This window comes from Octopus sinensis, linkage group LG1 (genome assembly GCF_006345805.1).
Source record: "Octopus sinensis linkage group LG1, ASM634580v1, whole genome shotgun sequence".
Taxonomy (NCBI): Eukaryota; Metazoa; Mollusca; class Cephalopoda; order Octopoda; family Octopodidae; genus Octopus; species Octopus sinensis.
The window spans coordinates 142,694,477-142,710,032 of record NC_042997.1 but is presented as its reverse complement, the minus strand read 5'-3'; the positions used below and the strand labels follow the sequence as shown (position 1 = coordinate 142,710,032).

The following is a 15,556-nucleotide window of genomic DNA, read 5'->3' as shown; positions in this document are numbered from 1 at the left end:
TCTTGGATGCAATGCACAAAGTACATGTGGTGTAAGCATAGTGAAAGCACTATCCAAAACATGTGATCAGAAATATTTCTGCATGACTGGTTCTTCAAATAATAGGTTGGCTTTTATTATTATTATTATTATTTATGATGTCTACAGAGGCATTGAACCATACTTTGGTATACATTGCTGATAATCTATGGACTACACTGAGTATTTCCTTGGTGCAGAATCAAGTTATAATGAGTTCAAGAAATCTCTTGACAAAGTTGTAATATATGCCCTTAAATGAAAAACTATCAAAAGGAAATGATGTGTGTGTAACATGATCTTTCTTCTTTCAATGAGGTTACTAAAATAGATACCTGTAATTTAACATTTTTATATCTGTTTGTGCATAATAGTATAGATTAGATGGGCTAATGTGTTACCTTGAGTAGCTACAGAGATAATTTTATAGCTGGATACCCTTCCTAACACTTGATTCAAATAAGAAATTAGAATGGCAAATGTTAAGATAAAAAGAGATTCTAAATCAATACTTGTCTATATTTTTAAAATGATTTATTCTTAGAAGAATTTAAAGTCATCAAACTATTAATCCCAACTTTTTTTTACTTATTTACAGGAGTTGGAAAAGGGGGCAGTGGTGCTTTTGGTTTTTATAGGTCCTCCGAGATTGGTGAGACTGATGCTATTAATGTTCCATTTAAACTGTTGCAGGTATAAACTTGAAGGTAAGACAAGAACAGGGAGATTCCAGGTGACTGACATTCTGGAGGAGGCATGTGGCATAGTGGTTGAACCTGAGGAGTTAGTGTAGTAGAGAGAGACGAGACAGTCAGGAGTGTCTGAGTGGAAGAGATATAAAACCTACTAACTCCAAGGAATAGAAGCCATTATAGTATTTCTCTCTATATTGCATTTCAGTTGTTGGTGCATTTTCAGATTGTCTTCAAGTACCTTATTTCTGCTAAGCTTAAATATAAAAGACTTTATAATACAAACATTCTTATTACAGCCTTATTAGGTCATATGAAGATGATTGTAGATGGAGGCTTTTTGTAGTAGGAACTTTTAATTGATGATATTAAATACTCTTATGAAATCAAATAATTAGAGTAATATACCATATTAAATAAGAGAAAAATATAGATATCAACAAAATTATTATTACATGCATTTATAAAGTAGGGAAATATTTTGGGGCTTTTGTTTAAAACCATTATCCTTATTATCATAATTATAGTGTTGAAAATTATCCAAAATAACTTAATTAGTGTCTCAAACTAATAATTTACAGGTTAGATTATATAGTGTTGTTAATATATAATCATTAATGATATTTCCTTATTTTCCTCTCTAAAAGTCAACTCATTAAAAATATAAATTTAATGCTTATATTTACTCATAAAATTAATTTATAATTAATTTTTCTGCAATTACTTTTAGTAGTTCACTGGAACATGCTTGACAGTTAACACATACAAAATGTAGTATGTTATAGTTTCTTTGTCATGTAAAATAATAAACCTTCATTTAGTGCTGGTAAGAATACAATTTTGATGAGTTGTTTAGCCATAGGACAGCCTTGATCAAACATACCTTCGATGATAGATATTCATCATACTGACCATAAAATGTTTTATTTTTTTTTTCAGATACAGTTCATCTATGACTGCACTTTCCAATGTGTCAATCCACTTCAAGGTGTGATTTGAAGAAATTCTATTGTTATTTCTAGCAGGCTAAGTAACCATGTAATTCACATCAATAAGATTTGAATTAGGATTCAACTTCCAATAGTTAATTTAAAAATCTAACATACTTTGTAGGCATAAAATTATGCTTACAGATTCATGCAGATTTCAAAGAAATATGTTTTAAAATAATGATGATGATGATACATAATGCCCAGTGGTCATCAATCCAATACCAGGGTTTGTTAAGTATGCAATGATACATTAAGAAATTTGTAAAGAATCACGTCAGTGAATCACTTTCAATTTTCAGTAAGTATGGTTTTGTCAGCATGAAATGGAAAATATGCATTAGATGATGACAGTGACGACAATGACAAACACTGATTTCACTTAACTCTGGAATAGGCATGAAACTGAAATTTTTATTTACCACTTGCCTATAGATGCAATAACGAATCATTATTTAAATAAACAATATCATCATGTTTAACTAAACATGATGTGCTTGAGAAGACCCGGCAAGCCAAGTGAGACCATAACCTCGTGGCCTATGCCAGGGGTGTAACCAGCCCACTTATGCGTACCTTTCCTTCATTGGACACTAAACTCTGCTTGCGAAGACCTGTTGAGGCAAGTGAAATTGAAATCAAATTCGATGACTGGCATCCATGCTAGTGGAGCACAAAGAGCATCATCTGAGTGTGATTGTTGCCAGAGCAGCTGACTGGCTTCCGTGCTGGTGATACGTAAAAAGCACCATTCAAGTGTGATCATTACCAGCGTCGCCTTACTGGCACATGAAAAAACATTCGAGTGAGGTCATTGCCAGTACTGCTGGATTGGCTCCAGTGCAGGTGGCACATAAAAAACACCATTTGAGCATGGCTGTTACCTGTACCACCTGACTGGCCTCATGCTGGTGGCACGTAAAAGCACCCACTACACTCTCAGAGTGGTTGGCATTAGGAAGGGCATCCAACCGTAGAAACTCTGCCAGATCAGATTGGAGCTTTGTGCAGCTATTTGGTTTGCCAGTCCTCAGTCAAATCATCTAACCCATGCTAGCATGGAAAGCAGATGTTAAACGATGATAATGATAATGATATTATTTTATGGCCATATCACTTTGAAAACACTGGTTCTCGTCCGATCACCAAGGTTAAGCAATGTTGAGCTTAGTTAGTACTTAGACGGGTGACCGCTTGGGAAACCTAGGTGCTGTAAACGTCTTTCTTCCCATAGGTATAGGAGTGGCTGTGTGGTAAGTAGCTTGCTTACGAACCATATGGTTCCAGGTTCAGTCCCACAGCGTGGCACATAGGGCAAGTGTCTTCTACTATAGCCTCAGGCCAATCAAAGCCTTGAGTGGATTTGGTAGACGGAAACTGAAAGAAGCCCTTTGTATATATATATATATATATGTATGTGTGTGTATAGGTTTGTGTGTCTGTGTTTGTCCCCGCAACATCGCTTGACAACCAATGCTGGTGTGTTTATGTCCCCGTAACTTAGTGGTTTGGCAAAAAAGACCAATAGAATAAGTACTAGGCTTAGTAAGAAGAAGTCCTGGGGTCGATTCGTTTGACTATAGGCGGTGCTCCATCATGGCCACAGTCAAATGACTGAAACAAGTAAAAGAGTAAACACACATGATTTGCTGATAAGTACAGTTGACCAAAAACCCAGTGAAAACCTACGTCCAGATATATAATGCTATTTACATTATACATGACAAATATATATATATATATATATATACAAACAAATGTACATACATAAGAAGACTTCCAGAAATTCAATGTCTCTCAAATCCACTAGGGTAGAAGTCAATTACACTAAGTGCTGCACAATGGAGTAGAACTTAAAACCAATGGCCACACAATTTACTGCTTAACAGTTCACCTGATATATTGTTATTAAAGATTTTCCTATTTCCTTAATAGTCCATTCCATTTTATGTGGAATGTAGTGTAGTTTCTAGGTCCATTGATGTTTCTACATCTTTATGCTCAATGAAATGGTTATTGGTGGTGTGTTATTGCCATTACTGCAGTATTTGAAATGTTGTCCATTGACTCCAGGGATCAGGAAATAGTCTTTCTTCATTACCAGAGTACATTATTAATAGATAACTATTAGCCAAAATAATGGTTCCTTGTTTAACTTCCTCATTAGCCATACAAATACAACATTTTTTCATCAGCTCACTGAAATACAATTTATAGCAAGGAGCCGTTAGAACACATTCATCATAAAGCACAAAATAAAACTAGATAGGAAAACATCAGTTGATAGTGCAACCATTTGATTTAAAATCCCTCATGAGGTAAAGATTAATCATGTAAGCTATATTAATAGGAAAATGCAAGGCAAATATTAACACACTGATAGAGTGTGTTAGTAATAAACAATAGCCACTTCCTGATTCCTGAAGGAGATCTGGAGTTGTTGATGGTCAAAATTTGAAATCCAGCAATAGTGACACAATATCATATCAATCATATAATTCCTGTTTATTATATAATGGCAGTAACATACCGACAATAACCAATTTATCCTCAAAATTAGTTTGCTCAGTTATAGAAACTAAGAATTTTATTAAGAGAATTGTAGTGCATGAGTGGCTGTGTGGTAAGTAGCTTGCTTACCAACCACATGGTTCTGAGTTCAGTCCCACTGCATGGCGCCTTGGGCTGACCAAGGCCTTATGAGTGGATTTGGGAGACGGAAACTGAAAGAAGCCCGTCATATATATGTATCTATATATATATGTATGTGTGTGTATATGTTTGTATGTCTGTGTTTGTCCCCACAACATCGCTTGACAACCGATGCTGGTGTGTTTACGTCCCCGTAACATAGCGGTTCGGCAAAAGAGACCGATAGAATAAGTACTAGGCTTCCCAAGAATAAGTCCTGGGGTCGATTTGCTTGACTAAAGGTGGTGCTCCAGCATGGCCGCAGTCAAATGACTGAAACAAGTAAAAGAGTAAAGAGAGTTCACATGAAGCAGAGAGTTTGTATGTTTTGAATACAAAGAACTGATAAGAAAACACAAAATGTCCTTACTAAAGTAAAAAAGGTAAAACCCCTGCTCACTCATGTTTACATGTATATCTATCTATATATATATAACAGATTACCCGTGACTCATTGTGTCACTGGGAAACTCTGAGTTTCCCAGCAACAGAGTTTTGTTTAGTGGGTTGGAAAGATTTGGCTGCTATTTCTTGCACGCCCTGCTACCACATAACAGGTATTTTGGGTCCTTTATCGCAAATATCTATTACATGGTAGCAAGGCATGCTAGAAATAGCAGCTAAATCTTTGGAGGGGAGATATGTTAAATGCACTCGAAAAAAACTATTTCACACTGAGATTATGAACAGATCTTTTACGAAATGTCTACTATATTTTTTTAAGTCATTTTCCCTTTAGAATATTTTTTAAATATGCCCCCAATGGTATTCACTTGAAAATAATTTTAAATAACATTGAAATATTGTCTGTTTAAAGAAAGCTAAAATATACATACTTACTGTACAAACAGCTTATGTTTGTGAAATCACATTCACTTAAAAATATTTCTAAATGATTAAAATATTGTGTTTAACAAATGCAAAAATAGAAATTGTAAAAAAAAAAAAAAGATTGTTTTTTTTTCCCCATTCTCAACTCACTGTCTAAAAGAAAGATAAGAGTTTCTTCCCTTTCAGGATGAAGACTATTTTCGGAACATTTTCCCATTACGCACCATTTTGGGTATTTATATCCTGAAAATGTCTAATATCTTGAAAACTACTTTACCGATTTATGCAAAACTTGTTTCATTCAATTCATATTAACATTTCAGGGTAAACTTAATTCATGGTATTTTCCCATTGTGCACCAGTTTTACTGATTAACATTACAAGCAGGCAAGCAAGATTGAAATTGACTTTTAATGTATATATATATATATATATATATATATCTTATCTTTTATTTGTTTCAGTTATTGGACTGTGGCTACACTGGGGTATTGCCTTATAGGGTTTAGTTGAACTAATTTTTCTAAAGTTTGGTATTTTGTTGATTTCTTTAGCAGAACTGCTAGGTTATGGGGCTGTAGAATGATATTAAAATGATTATTAGTATAAAGTGTTTTTATGGGTGTATTAATCAGTCATGAAAATAGGGTTAGGAAGATAACTCTATTTCTCTAAAAGGAGCTCTACTTCTTCAATATGTGTGTGTATGCATATTTGTTTATATTTATACATACATATATACGTATATATATTTTATTATTATTAGTATTATTATTGAGTGAGAGAGCAGTGCCGGCCATCAAAGTGACACTGGGGAAAAATATACGAAGTCCAGTATACCCATCAAGATTACCTGTCTGATAAGGGTACACCAGGTACGTGCGACACAACCATATGTGCACGACATGGTGACCTCATATCAACATAAACAGCACATGACCTTGCAGGTGGGGCCCAAGAATTTTCTTCACGTTGAGTAGCCTTTCCTGTTCAAAAGGTCTCTGAGTAAGGGCTGTTTAAGGATGTTGAATGAAACACCCATGTTTCCAAAGATGAATTATCCAAACTCCAAAGAATTCCTCTTAACACATGGCTATGATGCTCCCCCACTACTTCTGCTCATGATCAGGGATGCATATATTGTCAGCCACTAAGGAACATGCTCAACTGGTTAAGGTCAAACAGCTGACAAGCAAATCTATAGTATTGAGCAGAATATTTGCTGCAGCTTGTCTTTTATACTAGGACAAAACAATCATCGTCGTCGTCATCATTATCATCATCATCATCATCATCAATGCAGTGAGCTGGCAGAACCATTATCACACCAGACAACATGTTATGACACTTTGTCCATCTTTATGTCCTGAGTACAAATTCTACTGAGGACAACTTTGCTGTTCATTCTTTGGAAATATAAAAAAAAGTACCAGTTAAGTGCTGGGGGAGGGGGGTCGATGTAATCAACTTCCCATTCTCCTCAAAAACTGCTGGCTTTGTGCCAAAATTTGAAACCAATATCATCATCATCATCATTATCATCATCATTATTATTAGATTACTTTCCTTAAGCTTTGAACTTACCAGAACAAGCAGTTGTATTTTGAAATCTTTCGTGCCATAACCAAAACTTAGTATTATAGCTTGAAAAAGTCGGTAGAGATGTTGCTATTGTTGGTGTGCCTATATATTTATATGTGTATATATGCATGTGTGTGTGTGTCTGTCTATCTCTCTCCCTTACTCTCTCTCCATATGTGTGTGTGTGTGTGTGTGTGTATGTGTGTGTGCATGTGTGTGGTGCATGAATTTGTGTTCTAATGTCACCTTTTGTAACCTTTTGATTTGTTACTCACCAGAGAATAATTTGTATACTGACTGCATACGTTTTACACAAATCTCAGATTTATCATCTGAAACATGGGCAGTTATCACAGATAATGGATTACTGATTAGTAAGGTGTTAAGTTGTTTTTTATGTATCTTCTTGAAACCACAGTTATATAATACAAGTTATATCCAGGTTATTACACTGATTTTTAAATGGAAATGTTGAGAAGATATAAGAGCTAGCTGACATTTTAATGCTTATATATGTGTGTGTGTGTGTGCGTGTGTATGCACACATGCGTTCTTGAATGCATGAATTTATGCATGTCTATATGTGTGTGTGTGTGTGGGCGTGTGTGTATGTATGTATGGAGCGAGATGATCAGGTGTAGTTGCTTGGGGCTGATGATTTGGCACAGCTGAATGGACATTCAACCTCTTTTGGCCACAGTATTTTTTGGTGCTGGAAGGAAAGGGACACACACACAAATCGAGAGAGTGACAGACAGAGAGACTGTACATACATACAAACACAACAAGATGTTCACTATCTAGTACACTCTGAGAAAAGACTAATGATAGGAAGGCCATCGAATTGTAGAAAATATGGCAAATTGGAATATATGAGACATGGTCCCTGATCTGCAAAGGAATGAGAGTAACTCCAAATAACAACTGACTTGGCTCATCCAACCTATGCTAGCAAGGAACAGATGTAAAAATGATGTACATGTGTGTGTGTGTGTGTGTGTATATATATATATATATATAAAGGGAAAGTTTATGAAAATAAACAAAAGACGAAGGCAGGTGGAGTACAAACAAACAAATGTATTAGTATAACGCTCAGGAATAGAAAAAGTCTTTTACGTTTTGAGCCTACGCTCTTCGACAGAAAGATACACAGAAAAAAACAAGGAGAGAAAGAAGGAGAGATTATATATATATAATTATATAATCATTATCATCGTTTAACATCTGCTTTCCATGCTGTCATGGGTTGGACGGTATTTGACTGAGGATTGGCAAGTCAGAAGGCTGCACCAGGCTCCACTCCGATCTGGCAAAGTTTCTACTGCTGGATGCCTTTCCTAATGCTAACCACTCTGAGAGTGTACTGGGTGCTTTTTATGTGCCACCAGCACGAGGGCCAGTCACGCAGTACTGGCATCAACCACGCTCGAATGGTGCTTTTTACGTGCCACTGGCACAAGAGCCAGTCAGGCAGCACTGGCAACGACCATGTTCGAATAGTGCTTTTTCTGTGCCAAATCCGAAAGAGAAGCACATTCTAAGTTATAGAGCAACAGAGTAATTAGATAAAGATAGTTATAGCTGGACTATGGGGTTACCCTGGATTTCATGTCTGTAAAGCACTTAGCTTAACAGCGTTGCTTTAGACCCTAATGGTCAGTGGCCTATAACCTCTCTTCAAAGTGGAGGGAGAAAAGATCACGTAGCTACTTGCTGAATGCATGGACAAAGGAATATATATTTCTTTAATAACAGTAAAGTTACACATGTTACTCAAAATTTTAGCGTTTCATTTAAAGCACTTACCTAAACACACACATGTATATATATATATATATATATATACATATATATCCCAATTACAGCCAACAAATCTAGTCAACACACAAGACAGCCATAATGCTTACTCCCCACAAAACACGACCACGTGGATTCTGTTGAGACTAGTAAGAAACAATTATGAACTTTTTTATTACACTTAACTTTTAAAAATATTTTTGATAAGGTTCATTTTTTCAAGAAGAACTGAAACATGTAAAATCTCTAAGAAATAGTCTGGTTGATGCAGTGATATGCACATTTAGTTAGCTGTAAAGTTACATATGTGGCTCAAAGATTGAGAGTTCCATGTAAACTATTTATCAAAATCATATATATTTCATGTTACACTAAGAAACAGTGCACACAACCAGGATTTTTTACTTGAATCAAATGTAATAAACTATTCCAATAACTAGTTAGAGTATCTACATTAGTAGTGACTGGACCAGCTAACTTGTACCGGCATCAAGTCATATAAGTTGTAATAAAGAAGTCAAACTAAATAGTGATATTTTGAAATCATTCAATTTGTATGTTTCAGGTCTGTGTAATATAAATAATAGGAAATGCATGCATCCATTGTGAAAGACCTACATATTAAATGATTTTAAAATATAACTATTTGGTTTGACTTCATTATTACAACTTATACAAACATCCTAGATAACTGAATGCAGTTATTGAGTGTACTGGGTGCATTTTATTATGGCACCAGCACTAGAGAAGTTGTCATGTTCATTCTACCCTATATTGCTTCAGTTTGTACATATGTAATATATTTATCATTTGTGATATAAACCTGAATCATGGTTCACTTCAACTGGCCTTTTACTTGACTGAACCTATTGGGAGATACCTACAGTTGACTATAGAAGATTATATAGAATCTTGGTTAAACAAACATAGGATGACACTCCTAACACAAGCATGTACTGAGCAATTTTATGATTTCTGTGCTACAAACAGAATATATATATAGTAGTTCCAGTGTACTTAATGTAATAAAATATTCCCTTAAAGAACTATTGTGAATCTGCAGCCAGACTTACTATTAGCACCCTTTTCAGAAGATGTGAATAGCCACAATGGTAAAACATGTGTAGGAACAAATAGTATAAATTGTATGTTGTTTTTATACATTTTACTGATACATATATATATATAAGTATACTGTGTCTATTAAATTATATATATATATATATACAATATTTCAAAATATTTATCTGAAAATAAATGGTAATTGATTAGATGACTAAGAATAAATGAGTAAACAAAATATTTTTCATATTGCTTTGTGAAACTAAAAATAAAATAAAATAAAATAAAATAACAAATAGTTTTATAGTTGTTTATTTTGTTGCCTTTAGACAAAACTATGACTATTTCCACAATTCTCAGTTTAAAATTCCATGTTAGGAATTTCAAGAAAATATTGTTTTACTATGTAATAAATTACTGTTATTTGTTAGATTAAGGGGAATTAAACTTGTTTGTAAATGTAATTAAACATTTCTAATTTGGATGTATAAATAATGGAAAAATAATATCTACCCTTGATATGTTTTCTGTAGAACTGGAAGAGCAGGTTATTAAAGTTCATAAATAAAAACAAAATTATATGAATGAACAAACTTAAAGAACTCATATAAAATATACTCAACAGAGGAACAGTAATCTTCACATGAGGAACAATGTTTGCTTATAACACATTGGAAAGTTATGGGTGTTTGCTGGATTAATCTAGGATATTTTTCTAAATGGATGTTGTATTTGCCAAGCTCTCAGCAGCCAATCAATATAAATTAAATGACTGTGAAAGAATCTAGAAATAAATAAGAATGTAAATTATAAAATTGTTAGCTGATTAGTTTATTTCAAAGCACTCAGCTGTATTTGTGTGAGAGCAACACCCATTAATTCACCAATGTCTAAACAACCAGCAAACTAAGGCAACAGCAAACAAAATTGAATCACAAGCTGTCAATCAATTATTTACAATTTGTTTTTGTTTTTCATGCAAAGATTTTTATATGAGAAAAGTGTTCTCCATTTCCACTAATATTTCTTCTCTAAATTAATGAATATTGAATTAAATTAGGACAAATGTCACATAAACACTGAATTATTTTGACCAAATTGCTTAAATGGAGAGGAATTCTTCTCATTGTTCCTGGAACCAATTACATTCAATAAACAGTAAAGGAACTGAACTTAAAAATGACACGCAACTTACTTTATTGGTCAATACTAAACAAAAGCTTAAATTGATGATTTCTGTTTGTGAAAAAATACAACAGCAAAATATAATCATTAATAGAACTAATTAAGATACAGAGTGTTGTTCAAAAATATTATTAGCGGAAACATTTATGATATTAATATAATTTCATAGAAAAACTAATCTACTCTGTAATTGGCTTGATATAATAAACTGAAATAAAACAAATAAATAAATATTTAAAGCAGAAATAATCATCATGTTTGAGAAGAACAATATAAGATAATACAAAAGTTAAAGGGAAACAAAATAGTATTTTTGTAAATAATAAAAATAGGTAAAAAAACAAAATGAAAAAAAAAACAAAAAACAAATTGAAGTAAATTAGTTATGCTAACAGGTCAAAGTAATTTGCATATGGGAGGAGAATAACAGAAAAATTATAGCGGCAAATGAAAATACTTTGAATGGAAATTTCAAAGAATGAAGTGAAAAACAACATATGGGATTTCTTAAGATTGTACAAGAATGAAGAGAAATAAATTGAATTTTTTTTTCTTTTACTTATTACTTCTTTGATAATAATTAACCATTAAATAAAGGGAGGAAGATATTTATGTTAAATGAAGATTTCATAACTGTTTAAGTGCAAAAGAATAAAATGCTCACTTGTGTTTCAGCAATAAAGTTCTTAGAACATTGCCCTTATCTTCTGGCTGAATAAGGTCATAAATATCCATCTGTTCAACAATGTTGTGAGCTATTGACTTTAAATCTGTGCTTTCCAAATCCAGTAAAAAAACACCTGGAAGAAAAAAGGTCTCTCATGAGAAAAAAATGCAATGTTAATAATACCTATGGCCTTTCCATATCAATAACACAACAAATTATAAGCAATAAACTTAAATTGCCAGATTATTGATTTGGAAAATTACTCAATATTTAATAAAAATGATAAATTATGAAATTTTATGAGAAAATTCCACCTTTACTAGAAAACTTGAATATATCAATATAAATTTGATTTTGTGATAGTAAAGTCACTGCTTCAAATGATATTCAGTTGCAAAAAAAAAAAAAAAAAGAAATGCACATTCATGAAATCAAATGTGCAAAAGTAAAATAAGCAATTAGTAATAAATTTTTTCCATGCTAGTATGAGTTAGATGGAGAATTATTTAACTCAGGATTTTATGGTTAGATGCTATTCTGGTTGCTAACTCACATTTTTTTTCAAAACAAAGTATTTTCATATTCCATGGCTTTGAAAGTGCAGAGCTACTGGTCATAATGTCAACAAGGAATGTCAACATCAGCACCACTTTGCTCACACACTGACAAATGAAATATCAACCTATATACACAAACATACAAATACACACATACATTTACGACAGGCTTCTACATAGTTTCCCTCTACCAAATTCACTCACAAGGTATTGATTGACTAGGAGTTATAGCAGAAGACACTTGCACAAGATGTCACACAGTGAGACAGAACCTGGAACCTTGTGATTGCAAAGTGAACTTAGCCACACAACTATGTCTACCGTAAATCTTCGAGTATAGTCTGCCCTTGAGTATAATACGCAGAGGATTTTTAGGGGGCTGTACCTCTGAAAAACTTAAACCTTGTGTATAATACGCACCCCTTCTCTAACCCGAGTTGTGCGTAATTAAGCCAGCAGCACCTAGTCGAACAAACACTTCCATGCATGCGTAATACAATAATAGTGATGTTCTTAACTGTTATATGGGAATGTAAATATATTTGCAAATTGTTTTTGTTACATGTTATTCTGTGTTCTGAGTACTTTTATTTTAATAAATGTTGCTTACTGCAAGTTATAGATGATTCTTTTATGACTTCATTGCTTTCAGGCTTAGCTTAAGGTATTTTCATGCCCGGCATCACAAAATGCGTCTGAATAAACATTGCCAGACAGCAAATAGAGACTTGGACATTGCTTAGAAAATATTTTTCATTTTTAACTTCGTATATAGTATGCACTAGGGATTTTGGGGAAAAAATGCGGATTATACTCGAGGACTTAAGGTATATTTGTTTAAAAAATGATGAATCTAAAATTTGCACAGCAACCAGTCTATTGTAAACCGAAGCAAGGTATCTCTTCACACCAAAGTATAAGGTGTTAGAGAAAACTTTAAAAATGCAGAATGTTGAATAATCAAGTTGGGGATTGATTATGTCATGCAAACAACTTGCACATGCAAGTGCTACCAGTCAAAAGCTCTGTATACCGGAAGCCAGCAAGTGTATGGGATCATCAGGAGAGAATGCACGCCGTTTCGGGGCCTACCTCTCGACGGCATCAATGCGCACCGGCCCCCCTCACTGATATGAGGCCCCGCTTGCTAGATCAGCTGGTTATGAAGTTAAACTCAATATCCTTCTAGCCATTGCTCATCGTCTCTTTTTAACCAAATCCAGTGGCTAGCCTTCTCCACTGTAGATTGGATATCAGTCATGGTGGTATTGACTTTATGATGAGTTAGGCCTAACGATAAAAACAGTTGTCTCACGCTGTGTCCAACAAACCCTCTACAACCGACTTCGATTGGAAAATGTTCCGCTTTCCAGCCTGCGTCTTCACATTCCTTGAGGAGGTTTACATAATGGTTCAAAAAAATGGGATCCAATAAAATCAATTGATAAATTAACACTTTTAATACAATATTTCTGATTAACATTGTTCTATTTACAGGGGAGAAGAGCACTTCTTTTCTCTAACAATTAACTTGTCAACAATTAATTTTGCATATTGCATGTTAATTGCCTCCAAAATGCTAATGATTAAACATGGTTAATATATAATTTAGTTGATAAATCTTGCAGTGTGTAATCAGGAAATATATATTTATACATAAATGATTATTTCTAGCTTTGCCACAAGGTCTCATATTTAGAGAGATTAACACTTTTCATACTAAATCACTGAACACTGCTCTTGGTTCTATGGTACAAACTTCCAGTCTTAAAGAGATATAAATTCAAATTCCCCATTAACATTTCATGTTAATTTATGTTCTAAAAATCAGATTAATAATGACAAATTATTTTAATACATTATTCATTACTTTTCAAATTAATTGAAATAATGAGTGTGTATTTCAACAGAAATATGATGACAAAAGTGTTAATTGATGAATTTGTTGAGTCCTAGTTTGTGTTTTATATATTCTTTTATTTGTTTCAGTCATTTGACTGCAGCCATGCTGGAGCATTGCCTTTCGTCAAAGAAATCAACACCTGGACTGATTCTTTGTAACCCTAGTACTTATTCTATGGGTCTCTTTTGCCAAACTGCTAAGTTACAGGGATGTAAACACATCAACATCGGTTGTCAAGCAATGGTGGGAGACAACACAAACACACACAATATATATATATATAATATATATATATATATATATATATATATATATATATATCTACGAGCAAAACGCCCCCCCCCCATCCAGTGGACGGTGCTGAATCATATCCGCTGAATAAAAAGCAATCAGTGTTTTCTTTTCATTAAAAAATAATTAAGCATGCCTTTATTTCAATAATATGCTTGGTTTTGTTAAAAAGTATTTGTTGAACACCAAACACTTGCAAGACCCCTTACATGAGTGGGGTACAGTACTGAAGGAGGTGAAAGTATGATAGAGCAACAAGAAAAGGTATCTTGCAGAAGTGACTACATAGTTTCTCAAGCTGAAAAAGGAGAATGATGAGGGCATACCCTAAAGGTATAAGGTGAATATGAGAGAGAGAGAGAGAGAGAGAGAGAGAGAGAGAGAGAGAGAGAGAGAGAGAGAGAGAGAGAGAGAGAGAGAGAGAGAGAGAGAGAGAAACAGTTAATGGGTAGGTAAATACACTAGAGTGTAAAAAAAGTATGAAATGACAAGTTATAGGGATTGAGTTGGATGAAGTGACTATTAGTTTGGGGGAAGGGAAGTGAAGGAAACAGGAGTGGATCAGGGATGAGAAATAGGTGATAAGGGACTGTAGTAGGGTTACAATGTGAAGTGTAGGGGGTTAAATGGTAACATTTACACCACCTGAATGAGTAGTACTGCACTTAGATGAATATATTGAGTAAACAATAAAATCTGAGAAAAAGCATAATAAAAATAGTTGAGACAGTGAATATATTTTATGGTGTGAAGAATACACTCACCTTGTTCGAGCCCTTTTCTCAGTTCTATTAAGCTATGAAATGACAATGAAGCTACATGAGGTTTGCCCCATCTCTCTGCTCCTTCTTCAACATCTTCTTCAAATTTGATCCATCGAGCCTTTTCTCTCCATTCCCAGTCCCAATCATTCTGGTCTCCAACATGTAGTTCATCAAGCTCTACAAAGAGCTGCACAATACCAACAAATAAATAGAAAATTTACAAAAAGTGAGAAAGAAAAAAGAAACAAATCTCACAAAAAGAAGACAACAACCTCATCCCTCAACTAATTTTTATGACAATAATAAGGACCATGATAATGTCAGTGATGGATTATGAGCTGAAGGAGCCAGAAATTCTTTGCCAGTTGAAAAGAGCTACTGTTTTATTTTGTTTTGGCAGCTTAGGGAGATGAAGATGGGCAGAGTCCAAGACCATTTTCAGGAACTAGTAATTGGGGAAAGAGAGGATGTTACTCTCAGACTGGTGGCCTGGCTCACATACCCTTACAACAAAATGGATCCAAC

General features: G+C 33.9%; 1 protein-coding gene and 1 non-coding gene across 9 annotated transcripts in view; one reads left to right on the top strand and one right to left on the bottom strand.

The window, feature by feature from the left end:
- Positions 1–15,556, bottom strand: part of LOC115209821 (anion exchange protein 2-like) — a 721,610-nt gene that overhangs the window by 148,326 nt on the left and 557,728 nt on the right. For all 8 annotated transcript variants that reach the window (XM_036505450.1, XM_029778381.2, XM_036505461.1 and 5 more), the window contains exons 11-12: positions 15,032–15,218; positions 11,514–11,649 (exon numbers count right to left, since the gene is read on the bottom strand). In XM_036505450.1, the coding sequence (XP_036361343.1) occupies positions 11,514–11,649; positions 15,032–15,218 (323 nt within the window). The remainder of the gene's footprint in view (positions 1–11,513; positions 11,650–15,031; positions 15,219–15,556) is intronic.
- Positions 2,800–2,918, top strand: LOC115220318. The gene has a single exon (XR_003882506.1). It is a non-coding gene; the product is annotated as a 5S ribosomal RNA (ribosomal RNA).